The 13160-nt window shown below is 44.8% G+C and overlaps 1 protein-coding gene across 2 annotated transcripts in view; it reads right to left on the reverse strand.

Annotated features, from left to right (window-relative positions):
* The window catches only part of C4H5orf15 (chromosome 4 C5orf15 homolog), a 37653-nt gene extending 24722 nt beyond the window's left edge, over positions 1–12931 (reverse strand). The window contains exon 1 of one of the 2 annotated variants that reach the window (XM_056516601.1): positions 12795–12931. In XM_056516601.1, coding sequence (XP_056372576.1) covers positions 12795–12909 — 115 coding nt within the window. In that variant the 5' untranslated portion in view covers positions 12910–12931. The remainder of the gene's footprint in view (positions 1–12794) is intronic. The other variant, XM_056516602.1, reaches the window with a different exon arrangement.
* Between the last annotated feature and the right edge of the window lie 229 nt (positions 12932–13160).

The following is a 13160-nucleotide window of genomic DNA, read 5'->3' on the forward strand; positions in this document are numbered from 1 at the left end:
AAAATCAATAAAAGTGTTAACGAGGGCTGTGGGGGGGGTGTTTTTTTTTTTAAATAACATTTTTTTCAATGTGTTGTGTCTTTTATAATTGAATTTTCAAGCTTAGTAGTGGAAGGCGTCTAGTAGACAGAATCCATTGCCAAGTTGGGGCTTAGCGTTAGCCCCCAAAACAGCTAGCGCTAACCTCCAAATATTACCCCGATACCCACAGGCCCGGAAGAATTAATAGCTGGCTCTAGACAACACTCGTCAAAACATCACTTAATATGGGGACCCTGGATACATTTTATGTCCTCCGATGTTTATAGAGCCTTATACTTGACATCATAATTACTCATCTGGTTTCCCAGCCTTTTCTCGAACATGTTACTTGCTAAGTAGTGTCAGTCTGCACACTGTCCGTGGCCCTGCCTGTGTCCACAGCCCTCCAAGGTATGTACTCTTCCTATCTGCTTTTTTCATCCTCCCCCTCTTCTTGCTTCTCTTAATCCCTTCCCCCTTCTTTTTCCATTTTTGTTTGGTAGCCGTTAGTCTGCCTGTACCTGTTATCCCTCTGTTGGATATTTTTTGCCTCTTCTATAGTCCCCCCCTTGTCTATACTTAGCTGTGCCTTAGATTATTGTTGAAGCCTGTTTTACTCATTGCCTATCCGACTGGCCTTGAGTTTAATGGCTCCCTGTTATACGGGTACACCCATTATGGAGAAGTCTTCATGTCCTTGTCTGCTATTTGACATTTTGTGACTGAGCTTGTTTCTCTTTATATGCCTTATGCTCATGTTTATTAAAGTTTTCCAAAAATAAATAAATAAATAAAAAGACAAAAAATATTTAAATTTGAGGGGGGGGGGGTGATAGGTGCGTGACCTCGGGGTGCTTGAATCCTTGTAATATTGAGAAAAGATGCAGCAGCGGTGACCCTGCATGAGATCACAAGGGGGGGGGGGCGACATCAGCAAGTGTTAAACCTGATTAAGGCTGTATTTGTGGGAGTGGCGAGGGCTATTTATAGGGGTACTCGGATGTTAGACATCTTATTCCCTATCCAAAGGATCCCCCCCTGCAGCAGCCCGGAGCTAAGTTTTCTCCGAGACTGATGGCTGGTGGTGCAGGGGACGGAGCATTGTGATGTCATGCCCCGCCCCCTCCCATAGACTTGTGAATTCATACGTCCCCTTTAGCGGTAGGAAAGTCGGTGGCTTTCTGTCAGTTGTAGTACGTTCGGGGGAGAAGTGCCGCGTACCGGCAAAATCTTTTTATGTGCACTGATACTTCATTCACTAACATTGCTCACTTGCTGTATCAAATGTCTGTCACTGTTTTACTGTTCCCTGGTTGCTGTGTTTTGGCCGAGGCATTGTTTACTGCTAGACTGCTCAGTCAGGAGCATGAAGCTAGCGGGTGACCTAGGCGGTGAAGTCACTCACTCGGATTGGCGGGTCTAGCCTTGGGAGGCTGTTAGACTTTAAGGGGTCATGGAAGGGTCTGTAATTCCACGCATAGCCTGTATCACGCAGACTGGGTGGGTACGGGGCTTTGAAATGCAGCTCCTCCTCCCTCCAATACAATGTCAGCTGCAGACTTCCGCAATACAGACACCGGTGACTCACATCTACAGCTCACTCATAACATGTAATGCATTTTGTCAAATTCATATCCACCATATCTACTGGGGAGATTGTTGTATGGTTATTACCGCAGATTCACTATCAGAGCAATAACAGTTTTGCACATAGGCAGTTGGTCACCTGCTATACCTGACATGCCTTCAGGGGGGCCTCCTGCATGGTTATTGTTACTGACATGCCTTCAGAGCAATAACGGTCTCATGTACAGGCAATCTGTTACCCACTATGGTCACTGATATCGGACTCTCCTTCAGGTGTGGCATTCTGTATAGCTTTGGTAATCAACATGTCCTTCAGAGCATATACATATTGTGGCATAGAGTGAGGATATTAGTGGTGTCACTATGGTGGTGTTGAGTATAGGTATGGTAGCCTTAGGCTGATGGTTTCCATTTATTCTTAGGTTTCATGCAAGTTGGTTCTGGTTGTTGGCAGGTCAGTTAGGTTCATGAAGGTGGGTTCAGTATCTGGTATAGTTTGCTCATTATTTTCTATTCATTTCTCCGGTACCTTCTTTGGCCCGGATAGGTCCTACGTCATGTCTCACGTTTCGGATACAGAGGAGGTCCTCTCCGTACTGGAGACTCCTGCTAGAGCCTCTGATAGAGGTAGCGTACTGTCCTATCAAAGCTGGACCATCCGAAAGTTGATGTTAGAGTTGAGGAAGAAGGGCATTCCTTTCCAGGCTTTATGTTACTAATTGGGGCTCTTTAGACACTAAGTTGTTTTGGAAACATTTTGCAGGGCTCAAAGCACCTACTTGCTCGCTGTGCAACTCTATTTCTCATACGACTGCTTGGTGTGTACAAGTTAATGCACAGTCTGAGGTTGGTGCATGTAGGAGTACAGCTCCGGTGCCTGCGGACAGTCAGAAACCAAGTAGTACAGTTGACATTCGGATGCCCAGTTAGGTACATGGGCAAAAGCCAAATATGTAACAATTTCAACATGGCCACCTGTAACTACAGCAACTGCATGTTTGCTTCTATTGCTACAGAGCGCACCCTATTACAGTGTGCACACAAAAAGGCCCTCAAGTGTGACTAGGCATGGTACAAGTGCAAGTTCTGGCCCAGGTTCTGAGTAGTCACCCTGACGCTGCTTGGGTTGAATGGCTGATAGCGGGCTTCCACTGGTTTCACACTGGTCTGATGGATCTGCCACAATCCACACACCTCAAATTGTGTCTCAATTGCTAGAGGAGGAGTAAGAGAAGGGGGTTCATAATCCGGCCTTTTTCAGTTCCTCCATTTGTCAACTGGAGAGTCAGCCTTTTGGGGGGTTGTCACTGGCAAATACAATGGGGGAGATTTATCAAAACCTGTCCAGAGGAAAAGTTGCTGAGTTGCCCATAGCAATCAATCAGATCGCTTCTTTCATTTTTAACAAGGCCTCTGAAAAATGAAAGAAGCGATCTGATTGGTTGCTATGGGCAACTCAGCAACTTTTCCTCTGGACAGGTTTTGATAAATCTCCCCCAATAAGCGCAAATACACGTGTATAATTTATGACCTGTCAGCACCTTAGCACCTATCCCCAGTTTGAATGCATTAATACTAGAGAGGAGCGAACTTACAGTAAATTCGATTTGTCATGAACTTCTCGGCTTGCAGGTGATGACTTATCCTGCATAAATTAGTTCAGCTTTCAGGTGCTCCGGTGGGCTGGAAAAGGTGGATACAGTCCTAGGAAAGGGTCTCCTAGGACTGTATCCAACTTTTCCAGCCCACACAAGCACCTGAAAGCTGAACTAATTTATGCAGTATAAGTCATCAACTGCCGAGCCGAGAAGTTCGAGACTAATCGAATTTACTGTTAGTTCGCTCATCTCTAATTAATACCTTTGGATGAATTCACCATGAAATATGCATCTATTGACCAAGCGGTGCAGGTCATCTTGCAACTAGATGTAGGTACTTGGCTGCCTAAAGCTGATATAGATGCCTTCAAACTAATACAAATTAGGGAAGATTTGTGGAAATGGTATGGGGTTAAATGGCAAAACATGTATTATTTTGCTGTCAAACTCACCTTTGTGAGCACTACATTGGGTGCTGCAAAATGTCATGGATTGTCAATATGTTATTCACTATTTAGACTATTTTCTTTTGTTAGAACCCCCAGTTGTCATACCAGCTAGTCTAAGGTTTCTGCAGTGTTTGTTTTGCAACTTAGGGGTGCCTGTTTCCCCTACAAATACAGATGGTCCAACCAAACAATTAACATTCCTGCGTATCATGCTTGACTCAGTCAAGATGGAAGCTAGGCTTCCAGTAGAGAAACTAACCAGACTCAAAGACATGATCCGTTAGTTTATGATATGTTATGTCTAAAACAGATTTACAGAGTGTGTTGGGCTCAATGGCATTTGCTATGCGGATCATACCTCAGGGAAGATCATTCATATAAAAGGTTATTAGAGTTGCTGTCCACTGTCTCTGATCAAGATAGTCATAAGCAGATTTCTCATGTGGAGTAAGTTTTTTGATAAAATTAATGGGATATCACTATTTGTTCCAACACTGTCTGATTCTTCCCTTATAATGTACATGGATGCATCTTCATCTGTTGGATTGGCTGCTATCTGTGGTACACACTGGTTAGCCAGTCCCTGGCCTACTGAAGTTTGTGGCATTCCAGGTTTCCAGCAGACATCTGCCCTATCTGAGGTCTACCCTGCAGTTGCGGCAGCCTATGCATGGGGTGCACTGTGGTCTAACTCCACTGTGCGTTTTAAAATTCAGCCACTAAAAATAAATGTAAAAACTTAGCACAACTGGCAGCAGCACTTGTCAGTCCGCCCCTGTACAAAACATACATGCATGCATACACATCATGCATACACATATACCGGCCACTGCCCCCTATATCATACATTACGTACATACATACAGACACATCATACATAAATACACCCGCTGCTGCCCCCCCCACATCACACATTACATACATTGTACATAGACACATCATACATAAATACACCCACTGCTGCCCCCCCCACATCATGCATTACATACATTGTACATAGACACATCATACATAAATACACCCACTGCTGCCCCCCCCCACATCATGCATTACATACACACATCATACATACACCTGTCGCTGCCCACCCCACAAACATTACATACACACATCTATACACATCACACATACACTCACACCACATACATATGCACACATCATACATACACCTGCCGCTGCCCAACCCACATCAGACACACATCACACATACAGACACCATACACATCATATATACACGACACATACACCATACATTAAATACACACATCATCTATACACATAACAAATACACTCACACCATACATATGCACACATCATACATACACCTGCCGCTGCGCTGGGATGAGGGGGCGTGGCTTAACCCCTTCCCGACCTATGACATACCTGTACGTCATGGGTGGCAAGGTGTTCCCGACCCATGACACACAGGTACGTCATGAACATTTTTGCCGCTACTCGCGGCATCCCGCAGCGCCCGGTAAGATGGTGGCTATCACTGATAGCCAGCCATCTTACCATGCGACCACGGGGGGTTTCATCCCCCACCCCCCCCCCCCCCCCAGGGATCAGCTGTCAAATCTGACTAGCTGATAGCAGCGTTTCGCTATCAGAATACTTAGCAGCGCGGTGTGTGAGTCCCGATCATGGGGATCGGGACACACACCGCTCTGCTAAGTGTCCCTGACCCGTCCCCCGGCGTCACTTACCCGTCCGAGCGGTGTCCCGAGCGGTCCCGGCGCGAGCGACGTCCTCCAGGCGGCGCTGCGTCCCGGAGGCGAGTTTCCGGCAGCAGTGAGGCATCTTCATTGGCAGCAGTGAGATCGCCGTAAAGCAATCTCACTGCTGCCTCTGGGAGTTTCAAAACTGCAACTCCCAGCATGCCCAGACAGCCTTTGGCTTTCTGGGCATGCTGGGAGTTGTAGTTTTGCAACATCTGGAGGTCCACAGTTTGGAGACCACTGTATAATGGTCTCCAATCTGTGCTCTTCCAGATGTTGCAAAACTACAAATCTCAGCATGCTCAGTCTGTCCAGGCATGCTGGGAGTTGTAGTTCTCTAACATCTGGAAGAGCACAGATTGGAGACCATTATACAGTGGTCTCCAAACTGTGGACCTCCAGATGTTGCAAAACTACAACTCCCAGCATGCCCAGACTGCCCAAGCATGCTGGAAGTTGTAGTTCGGCAACATCTGATCCTTCAGATATTGCCGAACTACAACTTCCAGCATGCCTGGGCAGTCTGGGCATGCTGGGAGTTGTAGTTTTGCAACAACTGGAGGCACACTAGTTGGGAAACATTGTCCGTTTCCTACCTCAGTGCCTCCAGCTGTTGCAATTGTTGCAAAACTATAACTCCCAGCATGCACTGACAGACCATGCATGCCGGGAGTTGTAGTTTTGCAACAGCTGGAGGCACACTGGTTTGGAAACACTAAGTTTGGTTGCAAAACACTTGAAAGTTTATTACTTAACTTAGTGTTTCCAAACCAGTGTTCCTCCAGCTGTTGCAAAACTACAACTCCCAGCATGCACGGACAGCCAAAGGGCATGCTCGGAGTTTGCAACAGCTGGATGTTTGCCCCCTCCCCCCAATGTGAATGTACAGGGTACACTCACATGGGCGGAGGTTTACAGTGAGTGCTGCAAGTTTGAGATGGCGCAAATTTTGCGCTGCAGCTCAAACTTCCAGCGGCAAACTTGCTGCGAACCTCTGCCCATGTGACTGTACCCTAAAAACACTACACTACACTGACACTAACCTAAAATAAAAAGTAAAAAACACTACATATACACATATCCCTACACAGCCCCGCCCCCCCCTCCCCAAAAAAATGAAAAACGTCTGGTACGCTACTGTTTCCAAAACGGAGCCTCCAGCTGTTGCAAAATAATAACTCCCAGTATTGCCGGACAGCCATTGACTGTCCAGGCATGCTGGGAGTTTTGCAACAGCTGGAGGCACCCTGTTTGGGAATCATTGGCATAGAATACCCCTATATCCACCCCTATGCAAGTCCCTAATTCAGGCCTCAAATGCGCATGGCGCTCTCACTTTGGAGCCCTGTCGTATTTCAGGGCAACAGTTTTGGGACACATATGGGGTATCGCCGTACTCGGGAGAAATTGCCTTACAAATTTTGGGGGGGCTTTTTCTTCTTTAACCCCTTATGAAAAGGTGAAGTTGGGGTCTACACCAGCATGTTAGTGTAAAAAAATAAATTTTTTACACTAACATGCTGGTGTTGCCCTATACTTTTCATTTTCACAAGAGGTAAAAGGGAAAAAAGACGCTCTAAATTTGTAATGCAATTTCTCCCGAGTACGGAGATACCCCATATGTGGGCGCAAAGTGCTCTGGGGGCGCACAACAAGGCCCAGAAGGGAGAGTGCGCCATGTACATTTGAGGCGATTTGCACAGGGGTGGCTGATTGTTACAGCAGTTCTGACAAACGCAAAACAATAAATATCCATATGTGACCCCATTTTGGAAACTACACCCCTCACGGAATGTAATAAGGGGTGCAGTGAGAATTTACACCCCACAGGTGTCTGACGGATCTTTGGAACAGTGGGCTGTGAAAATGAAAAATAAAATTTTTGATTTGCACAGTCCACTGTTTCAAATATCTGTCAAACGCCAGTGGGGTGTAAATGCTTACTGCACCCCTTATTAAATTCCATGAGGGGTATAGTTTCCAAAATGGGGTCACATGTGGGGGGGTCCACTGTTCTGGCACCATAGGGGCTTCCTAAATGGGACATGCCCCCCAAAAACCCTTTCAGAAAAACTCACTCTCCAAAATCCCATTGTCGCTCCTTCCTTTCTGAGCCCTCTACTGCGCCCGCCGAACACTTTACATACGCATATGAGGTATTTCCTTACTCGAGAGAAATTGGGTTACAAATTTTAGGGTGATTTCTCTCCTTTTACCCCTTGTAAAAATTAAAAAATTAGGTCTACAAGAAAATGCGAATGTAAAAAATGAAGATTTAGAATTTTCTCCTTCACTTTGCTGCTATTCCTGTGAAACACCAAGGGTTAAAACACTTACTGAATGTCATTTTGAATACTTTGGGGGGTGCAGTTTTTATAATGGGGTCATTTATGGTGTATTTCTAATATGAAGACCCTTAAAATCCACTTCCAACCTGAACTGGGCCCTGAAAAATTACGATTTTGAAAATCTTGAGAAAAATTGGAAAATTGCTGCGGAACTTTGAAGCCCTCTGGTGTCTTCCAAAAGTAAAAACTTGTCAATTTTTTTATGCAGACACAAAGTAGACATATTGTATATGTGAATCAATATGTAATTTATTTGGAATATCCATTTTCCTTTCAAGCAGAGACTTTCAAAGTTAGAAAAATGCTAAAATTTCTAAATTTTCATGAAATTTTTTGATTTCTTACCAAGAAAGTATGCAAATATCAGTGAAATTTTACCAATAACATAAAGTAGAATATGTCACGAAAAAACAATCTCGGAATCAGAATGATAAGTAAAAGCATTCCAGAGTTATTAATGTTTAAAGTGACAGTGGTCAGATTTTCAAAAAAATGCCCAGGTCCTGAAGGTGAAAATGGGCTGGGTCATGAAGGGGTTAATCATCTCCTGCAGAAGTGCAGTGAAAAAAAATCAAACCCATGACTCTGCCCTCGCTCCCGGTCCGATTTTTTCATGGGTTTGATTTGTTTCACCTCACACCGATGTGAGGTGAATAATTCTGACCCGTGAAAAAATCGGACCGTCCGTCCCCTTCGCTCTCCGAAGTTTGCTGAAGCTAGAGTGGGGAGGAGCAAGTTTGCTGAAGCTACAGCAGGGAGGAGCGAGGGCAGAGCCATGGGTTTGATTTTTTCACCGCACGTGGAGGGCTCTGAGCAGCGGCCCCCGGCTACTGAAATCAGATGGGGGCCGCTGCCCCCTCCATACACCCTGAGTGCCGATGTGAGGTGCAGACTTGCATCAGCTCCTTCGCCTCACACCGGCATTAGGGTGCATTCACACCACGTTTTTGCAATACAGTTCCCGTATACGTTTTCTATGTGAAAACCGTATAGAACCTTACTGAAAAATGTATGCATTGACTCTCCATTGAAAACCTTATGCAAAAAGATGCATCAGGTTTTGTCCGTTTTGCATCCTGTACGGTTTTGTCAGGGTTTTTTCCTGTACCCAAAACCGTAGTCTACCACGGTTTTTGGTCCGGTTGAAAAACTGTATTAAACCGTATACGTTTTTTTAATATGGGAGTCAATGGGAACCGTACAGAACTGTATGTGCATCCGGTTTTCACAGTACGGTTTTTGACTTTGCACAGTTTTTTTTTTTTTTTAAATGGAGTGAAAAGTTAAAAACGTATACGTTTTTTTCTTAAAAAACGGATGCAACCGGACATCATTTTTCAAACCGTATATGGTTTTTAACTCTATACGGGTTGAAATTTGAACACACGTTTTGATACAGTGTAGTCAGGTTTTGAGGAATCCGTTTTTCCTCAAAAACCTGATACGGGAATTGTATTGCAAAAACGTGGTGTGAATGCACCCTTAAAGAAGAATAAGGGTGAAGTCGGTCTGTCCCTGCTTGCCCGATACAGGGCTAAATCTATGAAAAATTCACCTGCCCGTTGCCCGGAACTACATGTCCCGGGCGTCAGGCGATAGGATTTCCACATCCCTGAGAGTACAAGTTGGCTGCAGATGTTTATGTGATGCAGTTGTCTATGGAAGTGCACAGATTGATATGCATTGTTTAGTGTTTTTTGTTTCTTTTGACTTTTTTTTTTATCCATTTAATTAATCCCCACCATAAACACACAAAAAAACATTTGAATGCAGATTAGATTACAGGTCTACAAACAGATGTCCCTATTGTCTAATCATCAGCTAACTTTGCATTAGAAAGGAGACAACTGGTTTGTTATTTGTGTTAACATGTAACTAAACGTGTGCAAAATGCAGAGGCCTGTAAAGTCTAGACCAGTTTAAGATAAGGTGAGAGATCTGGCTCCTAAAAGATGCGGGAAATCTTCTCTCCAAATAACTGGGGAACACATGAGAAGCTTTATTATGGATAATCACTATCGACCATCCTTAGGGTGGCCATACACAAATAAAAGTAGGTTGATGGTTTAACAATCGACTGATTTAAACATAAAACATTTTCTCTCTCCTCCATCTAAAGGAGTTATCTGGCGATATGGTCAGTTTGAAAGAGAGAAAAGGGTCGCCCTCTCTCCTCCATTAGTACCCCGCAACACATGGTACAGATAGTAGCCATGGAATTCAGTAGGCATTCACACGACCGTTTGACCCAGTTCCGTTTAAAAAAAAAAAAAAGATTTAAAAAAACAGATAGAAACGGCTGATCAAACGGGTATCCGTTTTGAACCGTTCGTAACAATTTTTAATCAGTTCCATGATGGGGGTAGTAGTGCAGGGGCTGAGGGATTGATCGCACCGGGTCTCCCTTCTGAGACCCAATCCGATCAGAAGTTATTAAGCAGGCGGCATGGTCCGCAACTCTGCGATCTCCGATGTATTTTACTTCCATTTTTAAATTCCCCGCGGGGAGCTCTGAATGGCCAGTACCGAGGAGCCAATCAGGGCTCCCTGCAGGGATTTTTAAAATGGACAATGTATATTAAAAGCGCTGTGGGGGGCAAGATATATAGTGCTATATATCTAGCCTCCCAGCGCATTTATAAAGATATAAACCCCGCCAGCACAAAAATATATACCCCCGCAGTGTATATATATGTGCCCCCCCCCTGCCAGCACATTTATAATGTAACCCCCGCCTACGCCTTTATAATTATATACCTGTCCTCGGGGCTCCGGCGCGGCCTCTTCGGCATCCCCTGCATCGTCGGCGCTCTCTGTCGGTGCTCTCTCTCAGTCATCCAATAGGAGCGGCGTGCATAGCGACGTGATGGCGGCGACAGAGAGCGAGGATGCCGGGGAAACAGAGGCCTTGCCAGAGCGTCGGGGACACCCCGGGGATGCGGCGACAGTGATGGAAGCCGACATCAAGGGCAGCGTTGACGAGCGGTGAGGGTCCGGAGCAGCGGGGACACGTGAGTATAACTTCCTATACCAGTGGTCTTCAACCTGTGGACCTCCAGATGTTGCAAAACTACAACTCCCAGCATGCCCGGACAGCCGTTGGCTGTCAGGGCATGCTGGGTGTTGTAGTTTTGCAACATCTGGAGGTCCGCAGGTTGTAGACAACTGTCCTATACTTTGCATTGCACGGATCCCTCAACATACGATTGTTTCAACAAACGATGGTCCATTTGGAACGGATCACCATCATGTTGAGGGACCACTGTATACAATAAACTCCAGGGCCATAGCCTGGAGTCACTAACACCCCTCTATCAACTCCATCCCTAAAAATGTACTTTTATTAGGATACTTAAAATATTTTAAGCATCCTAATAAAAGTTATATTTTCGGGATGGAATTGAAAGAGGGGCGTTCGTGACGCCGGGCTTCGGCCCTGGAGTTTATTGTATACTAGCTGAGTACCCAGCGTTGCCCGGTTTTTCCTTCCTAATCCTTTTTGTGGAGAAAAATCACCAGAGGAAGCTTTTGCCTTCACATCCCGACCCGTAATATGTGTACCAGGTATTGAAATATCTCCAACCATACGGAAATTATGTGGGAACACACATTTCCCATTGATTTGCATGGGACTTTAAACAAAAACTCCGACCCTCACAAATGGGGGGGGGGGGGGGTAGTTAAGGGTTAAATTAACTATCCTATATTTTAAGTGGACATATAAGTAACATGTGACCAAGTATTATTGAAATATCTCCAGCCGTTTGGAAGTTATGCCGTAACATATATTTTCCATAGACTTGTATGGGACTTTAAACGTAAACCCCGCCCCTGGCAAATAGGGGTGAGTAAGGGTTAAATCACCTATCCTATGTTTGTTGTAGGCATATAAGTAACGTGTGCCAAGTTTCATGTTAATATCTTTAGCCGTTTGAAGGTTTTTGTGGAACATACATAGATTATATACATACAGGTTGAGTTTTATATATATAAAAATTAGTAGAAGTCCGCAGCACACAATCAAAGTTGGTGAAAAAAAGTGTGAAATTTATTCCATAATCAGGTGAAAGTTACAGCAACGTTTCAACCAGCACTCCTGGTCTTTCTCAAGCATCTATGCTGCGGACTTCTACTAATTTATAGCTACATATGGACCATTGACCGAGGTCCAGCTCTGCGTGCACCACTACATTTTTTTGGGGGTGCTGCTTTCCTTGGATTGCTATATACATATATACATATATACATATATATATATATATATATATATATATATATACACACACCAAAATAGAAATGCTACGGCACTCCAAAAAGTATAGTGAAAAAAGAGTTTATTGACCTGACATCGGAAGCGAGGTTTCAGCTGCCCGATTGCAGCCTTTCTCAAGCTTGAGAAAGGCTGCAATCGGGCAGCTGAAACGTCGCTTCCGATGTCAGGTCAATAAACTCTTTTTTCACTATACTTTTTGGAGTGCCGCAGCATTTCTATTTGGTGTGGATTTTTGTACATCCCTTCACCTGGGGTGTTTTTTCTGCTGGCACCCACTGCTCTACACAATTTGGTTGAGCTACTCCATTGTTTCTATATATATTTTACATATTTAGGGCTCCTTGCACCTACAGTTTTTGAGCCAAAGTCAGAAGTGGATCCGGTAGGAAGGAGAAGTACAAGTCCTTGATTTATATTTCCCGTTCCTTTTGAATACACTTCTGGTTATGGGTAACTGCTCCACTACACATCATTAGACTGTTCTTGGCTGTACGTTGCCTTCTAATCATCCTGATATTGTAGTTCATTTGGCCACTGGAATCAGACACTGATGGAACATACAAACATAATAACATATAACCATCTCTGTATGACGCCTAATAACAGGACAGAACGATTGAAGAGGGGAGCCCAGTGATTCCCGGGCTCCAGACCCTGCACAACCCCAGCAACTACAGAGGCGACAACCGTTCTAAAAACTTCAAACTACAAGTCTATTGCGCATCCACCAAAGGGGTTATGGGGGTTGTAGTCCACACCCCGACTCCACTCGGCACGGAATAAACAATATTCACACTTACTCTCGTCTATTTCTGTAGTTTCCGCAGTAACTGTGGAGCCAGCGCTGAACAAGACGGCTACGATAAGCAGCTGCCATGAATTCCTGAGTCTCCGAGACGTCTTCAAGGCGGCCATGATAAACTAGGAAGGGACGTGTCGGCGAATACCAAGATGGATGACGTCACACAACCACATAAACAGCAGTTGTGCGCGTGAGCTTCTACGCGACAGTAGAAGACGATGGGCGTTTGCTGGCAATTATAACTTCGGCCCCGCCTCTTTACTGCTCTCTGCCAATCAGGGATCGCGACCAGTGCTGCCGCCCTTTCCCGGGGCACACTGTGGTACCCAGAACACAGAGCTATGTTATACTGTACAAGGGTTAT

Source organism: Hyla sarda, chromosome 4 (assembly GCF_029499605.1).
Source record: "Hyla sarda isolate aHylSar1 chromosome 4, aHylSar1.hap1, whole genome shotgun sequence".
Lineage (NCBI taxonomy): Eukaryota > Metazoa > Chordata > Amphibia > Anura > Hylidae > Hyla > Hyla sarda.